Source organism: Phoxinus phoxinus, assembly GCF_949152265.1.
Source record: "Phoxinus phoxinus genome assembly, chromosome: 8".
NCBI lineage: Eukaryota > Metazoa > Chordata > Actinopteri > Cypriniformes > Leuciscidae > Phoxinus > Phoxinus phoxinus.
The window spans coordinates 16,337,325-16,355,588 of record NC_136883.1 but is presented as its reverse complement, the minus strand read 5'-3'; the positions used below and the strand labels follow the sequence as shown (position 1 = coordinate 16,355,588).

At 40.3% G+C, this 18,264-nt stretch overlaps 2 protein-coding genes across 2 annotated transcripts; both read right to left on the bottom strand.

Moving 5' to 3' along the window:
• Window positions 1-1,173: 1,173 nt before the first annotated feature.
• Window positions 1,174-7,496, bottom strand: LOC307003276 (extracellular calcium-sensing receptor-like). Its single transcript, XM_079621531.1, has 6 exons — window positions 6,651-7,496; window positions 6,021-6,312; window positions 4,624-5,442; window positions 4,280-4,510; window positions 2,340-2,463; window positions 1,174-2,177 (listed from the first exon to the last, which is right to left on the bottom strand). The coding sequence occupies exons 1-6, from the start codon at window positions 6,866-6,868 to the stop codon at window positions 1,282-1,284; spliced, it is 2,580 nt and encodes an 859-aa protein (XP_079477657.1). The 5' UTR covers window positions 6,869-7,496; the 3' UTR covers window positions 1,174-1,281.
• Window positions 7,497-9,289: 1,793 nt separating this feature from the next.
• On the bottom strand, window positions 9,290-17,930 carry LOC307002623 (uncharacterized protein). Its single transcript, XM_079620425.1, has 4 exons — window positions 17,824-17,930; window positions 11,084-11,111; window positions 9,798-9,893; window positions 9,290-9,665 (listed from the first exon to the last, which is right to left on the bottom strand). Exons 1-4 carry the CDS (start codon window positions 17,826-17,828, stop codon window positions 9,363-9,365), a joined length of 432 nt encoding a protein of 143 aa, XP_079476551.1. The 5' UTR covers window positions 17,829-17,930; the 3' UTR covers window positions 9,290-9,362.
• Between the last annotated feature and the right edge of the window lie 334 nt (window positions 17,931-18,264).

Sequence of the window (18,264 nt, the reverse complement as noted above, 5' to 3'; positions counted from 1 at the left end):
AAATATCAGAAAAGGCAAGGGGATTTTGTCTGGCGCTGAGATGTCCACAGGATTTGAAAGAAAATGTAAAGCCATTGCAACAGACACTGGGAATTAGTTACGTCACCTATATGTTTCTTTGCTCACAGCTGATTGGTCAAACTTCAGTCTGAGATTTCGAATCCAGAACTTAACCTGCCCCGGAGCAGGTTAGCCGTGCAGCGTAAGATACCATGGCAACGAACACCGATTAAAGCCGAGCTACTTTCATAGTACCTAAAACCCAGGGTTGGCGGAAACTAAGCTGAAACATAGCTGGCTAGCCACCTAAACCGGCTTCATGGTATAGGCCCCTGGTGAGCAGTTTCAGTCTATGTTATGTTATGTAATCTGATTCATATAATTTATACTTCATATATGCTGTCAGTTTAGGATTTGTTACTAATTGCTGTTTTTATTTTCATTCAGAACCACAAATGTCAACATCAGGCTCATCATCATCATCATAATCAGGCTGGAGAAATTATCTGTAAAAAAAGTAGGCTAAATCCTTCACAGCAGAGAAATTCATATTTTTGAATAAAAATCTATAAAAAAGTGAGACATTGTGGCTTAGATTTCTTTTATTGATATTAATTTTTCATGACCAAAATAACATTATGCACAGTGAGGAGCCTACAGGTTACAAGCTTCACATATTAGAAAAATACAATAATAAAAAAAAAACACATTTTTTTAATGGCTCGTTGTCAAGGTTGTTTCAGATCAACACCTGCAAGTGACCACTATGTGTCACCGTTGAGACGGGTGTCGGATTGTTTCGAAGCCTCGACACAATAGGCCTATGGCACATTTGCTTCAACTATTTCATTGTTTCACGAAGCCTCGATCTGCCCACCACTACACAGACGTTGCCACAACATAAATGTGTTTGCTGGGTAACAGCTGATATTGTCACGGTGTGGTGCAGGCAGAAGATGACAAAGAGGCAAATGGCTCCAATACAAACTTTTACTACTAATAATGGCAGGCAGGCAGGCAAAATATTGTGGGGGTGAAGCAAAATCAGAGATTAAACTTAAGTAGTTTTTTTTTCTGTTTATTCAAATTATATTGTTTACTGAGACACAATACATTGAAATACACATATAAAAATATAAAATATAAATAAAAAAACACTTCTAACATTAAGAGTAGAATGTTTAATTAAACTAAATGAATATTTGTGTTGTTGTTATTGTGATAATAAATTGCACTCAGTAAAAATGTTGCCTTCTCACAAAAGTTTTGCATTTGTAAACCTTATCTGGCCATCATGTTCTTTTTTGTATTCTTCTCAGGTTTAAGCAGAAGGATGTAACATTTTGGGGTGAATATACACAACAACAGGCCGTAACTGGAAGCCAAAATGGCGAAAATCTCCACAGCCACAGTGTACTTCCCTGGTGAGCTGACATACGCTGGCACAAATGCAATCCACACAGCACAGAAGATCAGCATGCTGAAAGTAATGAATTTAGCCTCATTGAAATTGTCTGGAAGCTTTCGAGCAAAGAAGGCCAGCAGGAAGCAGACCACTGCTAACAGACCGATGTAGCCCAGGACCAGTACAAACCCTACAACAGATCCCACTGTGCACTGTAGGATCACTCGAGCGCCAAGCTCACCTGCACTCTCTGTGGGTAGAGGGGGAGCCAGCAGCAGCCACAGAAGACATATGACAACCTGAACCAGCGTGCAAAGGAAGATGCCTGCCCTCTGCTGGATGGGCCCAAAGTACTGCATCAGGTTAGGTCCAGGCAGAGTGGCTCGAAAAGCCACCAGCACCACCACAGTCTTACTAAGGACACAGGCAATGCAGATCACAAAGCTCACTCCAAACAGGGTGTGACGTAGCATGCAGTTCCACGGCACAGGCCGACCAATGAAAACTAGGGCGCACAGGAAGCAGAATGTGAGCGACACCAATAACAGGAAGCTCAGCTCTGAGTTGTTGGCCCGCACAAGGGGTGTGTAACGATGATGGAAAAAGGCAGCCAGAACAGTTGTGGTCAGTGTCGCTCCAGTGATTGATAAGACTGTCAGGACAATTCCCATGGAATCTTGCAATGACAGAAACTCGACAACCTTTGAGATGCACCTTGTTCTTTCAGTGTTTGACCAGAACCGCTCAGGGCATCTTGTACACTCTGTAGAGTCTAAAGAACATAATTGCACATAGTAAATGTTGGCTTTCCATTCTACAGATTTCTTAATGTTACTTGTCTAGCACAATGTTCAAAGTTAAAAAAGTTATTTCCAATAAATTAAAATGATCATTTAATCATGTTATTGATTACTAAATATATGTATATGTATACCTGTCATGTTACTAACTTCTCCTGCTGCACAGGGAAGACAGTCGAAACAGCAGACAGGTTTTCCTTTTTGTACAGCCTTTCTAGTCCCTGGATGACAGCTCACACTGCAAACAGATACAGGAACCTGAATGATACAGAAATAAACTAAATTAGACTCACATCATCCTTCTAACAACACAATATCTGTCAGCACAAGCACATACAGAAGTGCAGAAAAATAAAATCCTCACACAAATGCATTCCTCTTTCTATAAAAGACGGGTAACACTCTCATACACACAATAATTTACTCATTCACAGGACATATCTTTCCACTCTCAGCAGGGGTTTGTCCATTAAAGGGCTGTATCTGCTCCATACTGAGAGGTTTCACTTCTTGTACCCTTTTTTTTTACAGAGGGCACTTGAGAATGTAAAAGCATGACTTTTTGTGGTAACACCACGCTAGACTGTTTTAATTAGTGAAAGAGATTGTTTTTTGCCTGCTGATTTGTTTCTCCCTCTTTTTCTACATGGCTAGAGAGCCATACGGACCGCTTATAGAAAATAATATAAGCAAAATACGTATATATAGCACACAATGGTGAAAGCAAAGAATGCCAATTGCATGTTTTTTTTTTGTTTTTTTTTATAGGCAGCCAGGTTTTAAACCCAGGACCCCTTGCATCAAAAGCAATAATTATACCACTGGACTGACACATTCAGTACTTTGTATATTTATCCAAACAGTATGTATTTAATTTTTGAATGTTTTCAGGATTTTTTTCTGTTTTCTCACAAATGTATGTAGGGTTAGAAAATAGTTTCAACATAGGCTGAAATATATGTCTGGTAGGAGCATGCCATGTCATGAAATATCTTGCTAAATCGATAAGAATCACCACCAGATTTTCTCTCAATATAACCCCTGATTATGAGTGAAAAATCAGGGGCCTATACAATGAAGCCGATTTAGGGGGATAGCTAGGTATGTTTCCGTTTAGTTTGCCAAGCCTGGGTTTTAGGCACAATGAAAGTGGCTTGCCACAGTACCTTATGTTCCATGGATAACCTGTTTCGTGGCAGGTTGTCTTCTAGGTAAGATATCTCAAACCGATATTGGACCAATCAGAATTAAGCAAAGTGACACATCTCTGATGCAATAAAGTCACTCCCCCAGTTACTCTTACTCCAAGTTAAAGGTCACTACATCGTAAACTGGCTTTTAGTGATGAATATTTATTATAATTATTTTATATGATTTATATAATTATTATACCCCTAATCAATTACACATTAGTACTTTTAGTTTAACAATTATTATTATAAATGTAGTTTAAATAAACATAATTTTATACAGATAATATTTAATAAAAATAAGATTTGGAATCAGCAGATAAAGCATACATGTCTCTGTAGTCTCTGTATGCATATGCATATATATATATATATATATATATATATATAACTATTATAACTATATAAATTAAGTTTATAACTTGCAGTTGCACTGATACAGCAAGATCATTTTCTTGCTGTGTATGCATTTATGTAGTTCATATTCTTCAATCTCTTAATCTTCGGTAGAAGAGAGAAAATAATCTTGCTGACTCTCTCAACGAGATGTGAATCGCAATTTCTTTATGTTTCAAGGCATGTGATTGGATGTTTGCTACAGATGTCACACTTTCATGTTCATGCGCTCCATGTACTCAGAATTAAAGCCTGAGTTGACAGAGAAAGTGTCATGGTACCAACAAAGCCTGACTGAATTGGTTTGGTTTTGTCAACTTTAAACTAATCCTGTAAACCTGAGTTTGTTCAACTACCATAATGGTACAAGCCCCAGATTGAGCCCCTCAATGTTTGTTTGTTTGTTTGTATGTGCATCTCTAAAGTCAAATTTTTTAAATAAAAACATTTAAAATTATATAATGAATGAAAAGTCACTGGATTCTTACTTTGTCAGTCCTGCCCCCACCCCAAAACACTTTCTCAAGGCTTATGGTCAGTTCCTGGCCTGGTCCTTTGGCTGCATCAAACTGTCCAACCTGGACGAAATTCACTGATCCACTTTTATCAACATGCCAGTTCATAATGTCATAAGAGGCAGATGGCTCGCCGTTATCTTCAAAATAAACCAGCTCACCCACTGGTGTTGTGAAGTTTACTGCATTTAAGTAGTACAGAAGCTGTAAAAGGAAAAGAGTACAGATTATCACATGCAGTGATTAATTTAAAAAGTGTCGTTTACATAAAACATAAATATTTAAAATATATATTTTTAGACCCCTCCTGTCTGTACCTGTCTGGAGTTTATCTGAGTCACATCAGGACATTCTCCATCTTCAAACGGCCCTCTACCAGGCTGACAGGCCATCATGTTGTGAATAGCATTGGCAATAGCATACACAGCTTTATACACATTGTAAGTAACTCTCAACTGTGAAACATCAATGTAGATGTTACCACGTTTCTCCACATTCTCTGAGCCTGTGCACTTTGGCGTTTTAAATGAAGGCTGCCAGTCCTGCGCCAGCGAGCAACCAAATATTTCTTCCCATACATCTTTTACGAATGGTTCATTTGGCTGCTTCACAGGGCTCAGCTGGGCAAGATAAGCACCAAGACCCCAAATATCAGCTCGGCGCAGGGCAAAGCCAATGGTACCGGCTAGAAGAGGAATGCTCGCTTGGTCAAAGAACTGAATGGAGGTGCTCCAGGCCTCTGTGGCTATCCACTGCCTGTTGGTCACATTCTGCACCACCACTTCCTTGAATAGGACTACTATGTCGGGGGCAATGGCAAATGTCACCACCACACGAGCTGTGGAACTCTGGATCCTCTCCACAGTTCGCCGGATCCTGCTTTGTGAGTGTGATTTAGGAATGAATTCCAAGTAGTCCACACAAATCCCTAAATGTTCCAGTTCTTTCAAGAGCAGCTGCACACCACTTTTACCATATTCATCATCTCCTGCAACCACACCCACCCAGGTCCAGTCCAGAAGGCGCAGAAGACGGGCCATGGCCTTGGCCTGGAAGGCATCACTGGGAACAGTGCGCAGGAAAGAGTGAAATCTACGACTGTCAGTCAGACAAGCACAGGATGCAAAATAACTAACCTGGGCAGATAAAGCACAGAGACAAGACCTGAGGTAAAACTGTGTAAAAAAAAAAAAAAAAAAAAAAAAATTTTATGCTTAGAGACACTGTAGCTAAATTGCTACACGTATATAAACTATTTAAATAATTAATACTGTTTTCAATAGACCTGTGTACAAATAACAGTTGCTTACACTCTAAACTATTGCAACAAGTTTAGCATGTCAATGTTACACCACATTGTCATTTCCTACTGACACCATTACTGGCTGATTTGGATCAAATTTACAGTAGCAAATTCATCAAAAGGTATTTTACTCTTTTTTTAACAATTCTTAAAATTTTAATGACAGAAACCTGTCTCCTAATATGCATTTTAAGTTAATTATAAAGTAAATAACCCAGTTCATTAAATATTGGAAAAAGTACTTGAAAATGTAATGTGATTACAGCGAGGAAGCTTTTATGAGTAGAATCTTTGCAACATTTTTCTAAAAGTCACCCCAAAACAAAAAACGCACATAATTTCAATAAAATTATGTAATTTCAATAAAAAAAATAATCAATGATTGGGTCTTTGAGGGTCAATTCTTTATACCATGGGGATATCAAAAACTCCCAGCGTGTCAGCCACCACTATTGAGGCAGAGGAACGAGCGTCACCGACAATGACAGGCACCATTGGAGGTTCGTTGCACTCAGCGCTCGACACTGTCTCCTCCTGCCCTGTTACCAGAGCTAAAGCAGCACTCAGTGTTGTGCTCTCAGCTAGGCAGGTATCGGCTACCAGGTATCCCAAAGTAAAGTTTGGTAGCAGAACAGGGTCCCGATTAATCTCCTCCACGGTGAAGATCATAGCTTTGAGCCAGCGGTATGAACGAAGGTCAACACTAAAAGAGAATGTAAAATGTAAAGTTGTGTAATTTGAGAAATAACTGAACTTGGCCAGTTCAGTAATAATCTATATGGAGAGACATCCTGATGTGATATGAAATCCTAGTATGTTGGAATATGCACAATGAAAATATTGTTTCAGGCAACCTAAATGAGTTTATTGAATTAAAAATCAAATAAAGGTATTTTAGGCTGAGTAGAAAGTCAGGGTGAGGTTAGGTAATTACAGTCAACAAAAACCCTCCATGAGAAAACATTTTGACATTTTGAATGTATTAACAGTTGTTCTATAAATTGCCTTATAGTTCATTTTAAATGTTCTCATTATTCTCACCCCTGGCAGCGAGCACTATGCTGCATTTCAGTAAAAGCATGATCAGGTGCTGGTGCTTCATTATGAACTGGAAACAGACCACCAATTATCACATCTCCCTCTTTATACAAACTCTCTGAAAAATATCTGCTCTGCAGACCACATGACAGGCCTGCACCACAAACCCTGACCATCTCAACTATGAATCCCACCAGCCACAACCACATAATTAATCCCATCACTTTACACAGAGAGAGAGAGATAGAGAGACTGAGTGCAGAACTGCAGGCTCACGCTTTTCCAGCAAAGAAAGAAGGGTTAGATGATAACTCCTCTTTTGTAGACTTTAATTTGCCTGGGGCATAAGAACATGCAACGGGAAAACAAGTGAGTGGGGGATACTTGTAGAAAACCCTTGGAGAGCACAAAAACAAAGAAAAACTACTTTGAGAATTAAAATGATTTTGTGATATTGTGCAGCTGCAAGCACAGAGCAAAAAACATAAACAAGAACCAAAAGTACAATAAACAGAGCAATTACAATAGTGTCCTCGCACCATCGGTGCTCCGGCCCTAAAAATGTTAAAAGATTACTTAATTTACCAATCAGGGAAGTTCCAACACAAGGTGAACTGATCCTAGTCACTTGCCATACATTCAGTGGCTGCTGTTAGGTTTTAAAATAGAGGAAGCACACAAAATGTTAGCGGTCGGATCCCCTCCCAAGGATTTTAACTGCTTTAAATGGCTTTTTTGTTCACTTTTAGACAGAAAATGTAAAGAAAACGACACATATACAGCAAGACAATATAAATCTAATTTTACTCACCTAGCCTATTACTTGAAGCAAAAATACACCCTTCTGTCCTGTTCTGTAAATGTCCATGTTAAAAGAGCAGGTTTAAAAACTAAACTCGGCCGTTTCGTGAAGCTGATTGCTGTGGCCTAACTGTAAAAACATTGCTGTAAAAAAAAAAAACGGTCAAATTCTGACAGTAACCGTAACATACTGTTTTCCATTAAAACAATGTGCTGTGGAGTCACGTGATGCGCTCGAGGTAGTTAGACGTACCCAGGAGAGCTCTCTAGAAATCACCTAATATATGTCGAATTAAACACTGAAGCATTGCCCAAATTGTTGTAAAAAGTTTACCTGATACTTGTGTGCAACGCGGAACTATGGAGCGTCGACCAAAACCCAAGAAAGATGAGCATAAAGCCGCCGAAACTACTGAAAGTCTCCGCAAATGGCTGCTGAGGCGACTGTCTCTGAGGGGGAAAGTTCAGCGGCAGTTCTCGCGGCCGCGCTGAAAGAGTTTCGGGAGATCATTGGGAGTGTTAAGCAAGAGCTGATCTCTCAAATGTCGGAACTTCGCAACTCCATTCAGGGATCAATTGATACCCTGACGATGTCTGTCTCATCTATGCAAGGCCGGATCACTACGGCCGAGCAAAGAATCAGTGATGTGGAAGATGCAGTTTCGGGAAATGAGCGGTCACTCAATCTCCTCCAAAAAGAAAACGAGGTTCTCAGAAATAAGCTGGACTATATAGAAAACTACAACAGACGAAATAACATCCGCTTGATTGGACTGAGTGAAGGAGTTGAAGGTCGGGAACCGGTTGAATTCTTTAAGACATGGCTGCCGAGCGTGTTGGGAGAAGAGAACTTCGGCGCTCCAATTGTCATCGAGCGTGCACACCGCGTTCCGGCAGCGCGAGTCCCGGGAAAGGCTCCGCGGCCCATCCTGATTCGACTTCTGCGATTCCAGGACCGTGAAAGTATCCTTCGTATCGCCCGAGATAAAGCACCAATTTCTGTTGATGGAAAGAGAGTCAGCTTTTTCCCGGATTTCTCATCAGACGTGATGAACCGCAGAAGAGGGATGATTCCAGCGCTTAAGGCATTAAAGGAGAAGAATGTCAATTGTCATCTTGTATATCCCGCTCGTATTCGCATTCTTACGGAGGATGGTGGAACATGGTTCTGCACTGTAAAAAAGAAAAAGTTAGTTCAACTCAAATTTTCAAGGCAACCGACTGCACAGAATTTTTGAGTTGAAGATATCAACTTAATTTTTTAAGTTTTGAAGAACTACAATTATTAAGTTGCGTCAGCTAAGTTTTTCAAGTTCGTACAACTAAGTTTTTTTAATTCAAGTTGCTGGAACTTTTAAGTCTGTAAAAGCGTACTATTTTGAGTTTAAAATAGTAAAACTCAATTTTTTTTTTCCAGCAACTCGACTTTGGCACAGCTTTACAATTCCATAATGACATCAGTATGGGCATTGGGCAATGTAAACGAGTTATACCCAAAGCAAATACATCATTTTTTTTTTACTTTCCGACTCTTGTTGAGACCTTACAAATAATGCAATATTGTCAAAGATGACCGATAAACAGTTGTATAGTGCCTAAGTATTAATTCAGAAATGTGTAAATCCCCAGCTGAAAAAGCCAAATTGTCTAAACGTTCTGAATTATCTGAACTTTGAAATTAGCCAAAAATGCAAACACGCAGGCTATAACAGTAATTGTGAAACACAGCTTGCTTCTACTGAGAAACAATCAATATTCTCGTGACAGTTAAATGACAGCTACAAATAACAGATTTTTTTTTTTGTCAAAATAAAAGAACAACATAAAAACTATAAGGTGGTCCATGTGAAGACTTACAAAATATCCAAACATAAATGAACAAACATAAAATAAATCTTCCCCATGGAAAATGAATCACTGGTTTAAAAGCTTGGTCTTGAAGCTCCGGACACGCTGTGAGCAATTGGTGGACATTTCCATGAAAATGTGCTGGATAGTTTCACAGGTATACTTGATGTCTTTTGGGAACTCCATGTTAAGGGCATAAAGCAAGCCAAAAAGATACGCAAGCGCAGTCGGGGTGTCTGGGATGTCTTTCAGGACAATGGTTTCCTCCAACACAAGGGCAATATTAATGACTGTGTCGTCATCATCATCAAGCACTGTGAGGACCCCCATCTTGATGCCTTTCACCTGTTTGTCATCTGCATCAGTTGCCTGACAAAACAAAAACACCACTGAAATAATGTCCTGTAGAAAACTAGTCAATAAAGAGTGATGTCTATTTGTGTATGGCCTCTTTGCTATACAACACTACTAAAAGCTGAAGGTCTTCCAAGCTGCACTCACCAGGCATCTAGAGAAAAGCTTCTCAGTATTCTCCCGCAGAAATATGGGAAGACCTTCCACAGCTACCTGTCTGCGATGACTTGTGATGTCAGATGTCTGTTTTGGAAGAATATAAAAACAAACAAATACTTTTGTTTAGCTCTGTGAAATGTACTCCTGCATGTGCACTTGGTTCCATTTGTATTCCCATCTCTACAATTGTGCATGTAGGCAGATAAAATAATTGCAGGCTCTGTTAGTTTGTTAGTGTTTATTTTTGTCTTTTAAGGATAAGTTCACTATTTTGCACTTTGAGCCCTTGCACTTTTATCTTGGATGAAATAGAGTGTTTGACGAACACTCAACGAACACATCCAACCAATCGGTGAGTTGCACATCTTTGAAAACGAACGTTTAGGGTTGATTTAAAGACAGGTTTGTGAATGCATGTAGCTAGCCATTCTGAAGCATGGCAGGGCCGATTCTAAATCAGCCAAAAGCTCAAGACTGGACCAATAGTCAAAATTCGGGTGTCAAACACTATTTCATCAACCCAGAGAGGAGGCTCAAAGTGCAAAACCGTGAACGTATCCTTTAAATATTACTGTATTAAATAGACAATCAAGATGGAACTCGCTCACCAATGTAGCTGATGCAAAAAAATTAAGTTATATTACATCAAAAGTGCTGAGTGCTAGCTTGGTAGTTCCTTCTTGATTAATGGTTTAAATATTAGTGGACAAACTGAAGAAAAGGGTAACACTTTACAATAAGGTTCATTTATTAAACATTATTTAATGTATTAACTAACATGAACAATACATTTGTTATAGTATTTATTAATCTTTGTTAATGTTAGTTAATATGAATAAAGCTGTTCATTGTTTGTTCATGTTAGTTCACAGTGCATTAACTCATGTTAACAAGATTTTAATAAAGTATTAGTAAATGTCGAAATTAACATTAACAAAGATGAATAAATGCTGTATAAGTGCAGTTCATTATTAGTTAACGTTAACTAATGTAGTTAACTAATGTTAACTAACGAACCAAATTGTAAAGTGTTACCAAGAAAGGGCCTTGTAGTCAATATAACAACCTGTTTGTCAAGCATTTCCAAAAGTGTTTCCATCTCTCGACTAAAGGCGCACTTCCTGGCACGATACAATTTCAGCAGACGAGGGGTCAACATCTCAAGGGCAGCTTTAAATTTTCCCATCAGGTCCTTGGTGGTCACACGAGTGAACTCTTGACAAATCTGAATTAGAACAAATGCACCAAGTTCAAGAAAAAAAAAGATTCCTTACCTGTTCTTCAAGAAATAGACCGGGCCACCTCTCCAGAACCTCTGAGACCATGGGCTCCATCTCTACAATCTCCATTCTCCTAAGGGAGAATGTGATGTCCATCTTCTGTTTGATGAACTCCATGTCCTTGTTTTTCTTCTTCATGGCTTCAACCAGGGAAGACCTCAGGTCTTCCAAGTCATCCTCGGTGTAGCTTTCAGGATGATCTGGTACATGGTTGACCTCACCTCGTTTTGTTTTTTTCAAGGAAAACCTTCCCTCCGGACCACCATCCCCATCATCATCATCTCTTCTTTGCCTGTTGACACCATGATCATCCGCCTCCTCCCTTCTTGATCTCCTGTTGACACCAACCTCATTACATCCAGCTTGACGTAGTTTTGATCTGTAGTTCCCCATCTTGTACTTTATGCTGGTTGTCCATCCCGCATATCCAGTACCACCACCAGGCTCTTTGAGGCAGGGATGTTTGTTGTCAAGTTCAGCAGCAACAGAATCAAACTCATGTTTTTCAGGGTAGGCTTTCACAGAAAATATTTATTGTGCCAACTTGTCCAGAATCTCTTTTTTCACATCTCTGGTTACATGTAAACCCTTCCCTAATAATTCAAAGGTGTCATTCCCCTTGCGGAGTATCAGTTCCACATCATATGAGAATTCAGCTCTGGGCTGGACGGGACCAGCGGCGAAGGCTCTGGGCTGGACGGGACCAGCGGCGAAGGCTCTGGGCTGGACGGGACCAGCGGCGAAGGCTCTGGGCTGGACGGGACCAGCGGCGAAGGCTCTGGGCTGGACGGGACCAGCGGCGAAGGCTCAGGGCTGGACGGGACCAGCGGCGAAGGCTCTGGGCTGGACGGGACCAGCGGTGCAGGAAGCTCTGGGCTGGACGGGACCAGCGTTGCAGGAAGCTCTGGGCTGGACGGGACCAGCGGTGCAGGAAGCTCTGGGCTGGACGGGACCAGCGGTGCAGGACGCTCTGGGCTGGACGAGACCAACGGTGCAGGGAGCTCTGGGCTGGACGGGACCAGCGGTGCAGGTTCAGCAGACGGGATCTCAGGAACAGAACGAAGCGTGAAGGCGGCCATCCTGGGAACCAGAATTAGGCGTGGCCGCCTTCTTGGCTGGAGACTCCCCAAAGCTGCTGCTAGATCCATTTGTGGTCGGGCCATGGGACTCGCAGAGGCAGCTCCCGAAGCAGCGGGTGTTTGCGGAAATGAAGGGAGGTGAGGATCTTGAGGGACATCAGCGATGATGGGAGGATTAACCGGTGGATTTTGTTGTAAGGCTTGACGAACAGCTTGAACCAGATCCGCGAAAGTATAGCGCGGTGGTGAATCCTCGGAATCGGCTGCAGCTTGCATGATGGTCTGGTCTTCTGTCACGGATACAACGGAAGCAGACAGGTGGTAAGTTGAATTGAAGTTTATTGAACAAGGTGCAACAGATCCGGGATGCAATGGTGAGTAGATACTTTGAAGTTAGAGTTCACAAAGACTTAACTGAATGGTAAACAATGTCTCTTGGTTGTAGATGCTGGCGAAAGGGTTCGCGAGGGTTCTCAATGGAAGGCAGACGGATGGTTGAAGACAGCAGATGGGAGACACCGAACACGACAGGTAAGTAGAATCTCTGAGGTGAGTAGCGTGGATGAGTCTGTATGTCAGTGGTGTTTGACGAGACCAGACAATGACTGGTGAGTGAGAGTGGTGTATAAAGGGTGTGACTGATGAAGAGGCCAGGTGAAGGTGATTAGAACTCAGGGGAAAGTGAACGAGTGGGTGGAGCGAGTGATGATGAGGATGGAGTGAGTGATGATGAGGGCGTGGCTGTGACAGTATGAGGTTTTCTTCAAGTAGAATCGACTTTATTATCCTTTAGAAATGGGCTTATACTTCTCAGGAATGCTACCACAGCTGATGTCTGACTATCCATAACCTTAGCTGTGGATTTTAACAATGAAAAGTGTGCTTGTATCACAGCAAAAGACGTTTTTTTTGAGTGCCAATACTTTTGACCATGCAGTATTCACTTCCCGCAGTATTTTGGTGATATTTTGTGTTGAATTTGAGGAAACCAATTTTTGTTGTTTCAGTTCTGTTGAGCTATTGAAAATATCATGGTTTGGTTATTACATTAAAAACACCTTCAAAAGTTTGTGAGTTTTGCTCGAAAACCAACACATCCGGAGGGGTACCAATACTTTTGGCCATGACTGTACCTTGAAGACTTAAAATCAAGTCATTAACACATGACAAAATTATGAAAACATACAAACAGAAAGGTGCTTACCATTTCAATTTACTGCAGTAGCCAAGCCCTTGGGGTCACCATCAAAGTTCTACCAACTTGGTATGCAGCCAATGGGTGGTAGTCGTTTAAAGTCTCTGGATCCAGGATCTCTACATCTGAGTGACAGTTATCAATAAGTTGGTAAGACCGATAATGTTCCATGTACCAAGATGATAACCTTGCGGTGACAAAATACACTTTACACCACTTGTCCACCAATATGTGTAGTATTTTAAAGAATTCTGGCAGTCCACTGCATTCACCCGCAGACACTATCATGTCCCTCACATACTGGGTCCCATACAAATGTACTTCTTTAGCAAGAGACACATCATCTTCATTTGGGTACTTCTTTTCTAGTACTGTCCTGAGCTTTTCATCTAAAGATGATATTTTCACTCTATCTACACTACCAACATGCAATTTTGCATGCAAAATTGCTGTGTGTCAAGAAGATATGCCATGAGGTGTTGATGCTTAGTGGAAAGGGTGAGTAGTACATTCTTAAAACAGTGAGCATCATTAATTGCCTGTTTGAAAAAACTATGCTTAGACTCAAATCTAAACATCCACAGATCCACTAATGGCCCAAAGCACCGTGTGAGATGCACATAGTGATCAATGAAGTGATGTTTTGGTTTGAACTTAAATTCAGGAAAGGTGTCAGTGAGTAACTGGCGATGGTCAGACAATTTATTCCCCAAGCAGGGTGGGAAATTAACTTTTTTGTCCACCAGCCACAGTGGCTGGTGGATGCCCAATTTTACCAGCCACTTATATTTTTTACCAGCCACTTTTTCCGGAATTCAAATTGCAAGAAAGAAATTGCTTTAATACGTTTTTTATTTATTTCAGGGTACCCCCAGGATCCTCCAGCTTAAATTCAAGGCTTTTTAAGACCTTTTTAATACCATTTCAAATTAAATTCAATGCCAACTTCGTACCTATTCCAACATAAGTATGAGGGGAAAATATCAAATCTGTATAAATTTTAAACCCTGGAAAATAATTATGTAGGCTACTATGTAGGCTACTTGAATTAAATAAAACATTTTATTTAAATGATCAGTCATATTTAATACATACGCAACAGAGTTGTAGTCCGCTTGGTGTGTGTAGGCCAGTGTTCATTTTGGCAACCATTTTTGATTCAGTCTTAGTCTTCATCTTCAGACGAAAATGCTTATGAATGCAAACTTTTAGTCATTACTTTTAGTAAACTGCAGTTACTTTAGGTAGCTATTTTATATGTAGTCTTTAGACAGAAAATGTCATAATTATTCTCTCTAGGCCATTCAATTAAGCTTATGAGAAATGATTTACATTGCACTCTTTAGCAGTAGCACTTGTGCAATTCTACATATCCCTTTTCCTAAGTTCCTCTCTTCCACTTAGACTGCAGTCACACCTTTTCCATTAAGGGACAATATTCGCCCCCTTTAATACATTTTTTCATTTAATTTTTAACCTTTATAATACCTTTTAAAAATAAATAATGCTTTAAATAAAACAATGTTCAATAAATATGCAACGTTTTTTAATATTAATAAAAATATTATATTAAAATAGCCAGTAGGTGGCAGTCATCGAGTCATTCATTCATTGAATCTCACGATTCGTTCAAAGCCACAGATTTCGTTGCAAAATAGAGCAATAAGCCTGACTATACTGTTTTAAATGCAGTACATCACTTAAATGTTACCCTTTTTTTTTACTGTTGTATAAAATCAATGTCACATTTGAAATCGTGTGGATATTCGGGAAACATTGCATTCTTGCTCATATAGCCTATAATCAACATTAAAACACTGCTGGATATCAGCCTGCATTTTGATCGCAGATTTAGTCGCACAAACAGCGCAAGCGGCTCGTGACAGAACACAGACCGACTGAATGACACTTTAATTTAAGTAGAAAATCTCAAATAAAGATCGCTGAACTCCAGCTTGTCTGTGTTTTCAGATCATCCGTGTAGAGAGCGCGCGCGCATGGTTAAAAATAATTTCCCTTTCTTCTGCACCAGCTCAGCTCAGCTATATATATACACTTTTTATTTTATTTTTATTCTCAGCTTAGCTATGTGTATAAGTTATACAGTATAACGGTCTCTTCAGCGCCGTGACACGCAGCGCTGAAAACCAATCAAAAGAGTTACTCGACAAAAGTGTATTATTGTTACTTAGCAACCGCATTCTTTGACAAAGGCTGTCCAATCCGTACAATGAAATCACTCGCAGCATGTGTTTATTGGTTACTACTTAATACATTCAATGTTAAGTCAATGTAAAGACGCGTTTATGCGCGTCTGGTGGTCCTGTCCTGGTCCCTCGGTGGATGCTAATTTTTGCGAACTGTATTCGCTTTTGGTGCGAACGCAGCATTATTATAATCCACCCGCCACTGTGGCTGGTATACACGGCAAAGTGACCCGCCACTTTGAAAAAGTACCCGCCCTCGGCGGGTGGCGGGTGCTAATTTCCCACCCTGTCCCCAAGTAACATAATGTTCCCTCTGATAACGTAGTAGACACCGTAATCTCCACAATCTCTTTAAGGTCCATTAAAATTTCCCATGACTGCTCTTGTTCAGGTATATAGTTCCCGATCAAGAGAGGTAGCAAACGTAAAAGTGCCCAGTTTTCATGTCCGTTACCGTTTACCTTTCCAGATACAAGGCTTCTCTTTGTAATTGCATGTGGCTTGTTGACCAAATCAGAGAATTTGTATGGAAACTGTTTTATGCGGTTATTCAGTCCATCGAATGTAATGAAACCTTTTCTAATCAATTCTTTCAAACACAAACTTAATTCCGCTGCGACAACACCTTCAAATAGATCATGCAAAAGATCAGGGGGAAATCCAGTAACTGGGTGGAAGAAAGACAACTTACTTAAAGCACAGGATGATTTAACACCATTCACACATGGCTTAGGCTTATCATTCAACTTGAGTTGTTCCACAAAAGAATCGTGTTGCGTAGCAGTTCTCAGTGGAAAGTTCCTTGGCTCACAATTTCCAATTTGGTCTCGACTGATGCAACAAAATCTGCAGAATTTTTCGACATTGAAAGCTTCCTGAAAACCTGCTAAGCTGTGTGCACCAAGGTTATCAGCACAGACACAGAACACTGTTCCCTTTACAAATGTATCTAGAGTCTCAATATACACTCCTATCTTTTCAAGATATCCAAGATCCTTAATCAAAGGATAAAGAAAGGCATCATACCCAAATTGTCTGACATCGACAGTTTTTCCAAGACAAGCCAGTTGAATTAGGGGGAGAGTAGAGCGAAACTTGCTTGGTAAATTCAACAAAATCCAATAGACAGCAGTAATTTTATGGATTTTTTTTGAGGACCCCAAAGGATTACATAGTTCCAGGTCATCTATGTAAAGTCCTATAGAGATACTTGCATCTTGCACACCCAGAAGACCATTGTCTTTGTAGTACTGTCCGTCTCGAAAAGAGCAAAATTTACCTGGGTTGTCCCCTTGACTAAACACCAACTTCTCCACAAAATCTGGCTGTCTCAACAAAGTCCCAAGAACCTGGAGGATTGAAACATAAACAAATGTTTGTTTATGGGTTATTTTATATGTATACTCAGTAGGCTGAATTACAGGGAACTTATCTTTAAAAAAAATATTTCTCCTGTGATCAGTGGCCAATGCACCCTTTCCTTGAGTGCTTACAATTAATGGATTTGTTTCCAAGACAGCATCATTAATCTTATGGAGAACGCTATCATCTAATTCAATGCCGTGTTCTGCAAGCACTGCTTTGATACCTGGTTGCGAGTGGGATTTTGAAAGATGTAAAATATCATTAAACCCCTCAACTATTTTCTGTACAGCGTGTCTACTAACATGTAATTCAGTTTGCATACGTAGAAAAAATCCAGCAGCCCTGTGTTCAAGAGTCTCAGCATCTACATACTCCTCCTTTTCTTGGACATCTGAATTTCCAGAACTACCTGGAAGTGTATCTTCCTCACTACAGATACCTAATGGTTGGTCAGAGGAATCTGTCTCAATGGACACAGGTTCATTTTCTAAGTCTGCTCTTAAACAGGTTCTGATATCACCATGCTTGTGTTTCCTACTTTTGTGTGAACTAAAAGTCTTTAGATTGTTTGTTTTAAAACTACATCTCAAGAAGGGGCAACACACAGTCTCATGTTTTTTTAAATGGCGTCCAAGGTGTTTGAAGAAAGACTGTTGCGTGCAGATTTCCCGGAATTCACATAGATTACAAAAAAAGGTGAATTTATCATGTATTTTGGCTGTCCTAAAATGTGATCTGGTCAAATGTGACTTTAAGGCGCCAGGTGTTTTAAAAGTACATACACAGTCACCGTAAACACACGGCCAGTAAGCTCCTCTACCGTGCCTGAGCCGATGGTGCCTAAGCAGACGTTCTTGACTGGCACTGGCAAAGCTGCAGAAGCGACACTTCATAGAAAACCTAGCACAAAAATAAGAGGAGAAAATTAACACAGTGACATACTTCGCAACCGTTCACATTAATGCTGTTGAGCTTCAGGGCTAAAACACACAAAGGTAGGGCTGGGTATTGTTCAAAATCTTTCGATCCGGTGCCAATTTCGATACCTCAGTTTCGATACCGGTTCCTAGCGATACTTTTTTCGATACCAATTTTATGAAATCCATTTTAAAAAGATTACATAACTAGGGATGGGAACCGAGAACCAATTTTTCTTCAGAACCGGTGCCCAGTGAATCAATTCCTTGGAACCGTTAGCATGCCTGCTTAACAATTCCGCGTATCGGTTCCGCTCGTTGCAAATGTGTCATGACGTCACACACGCGCTGCACTGTTTTGATTCAGAACGCGGCAAACATGGCAGAGGCAGAAGTTCGATGCAGAAGTATA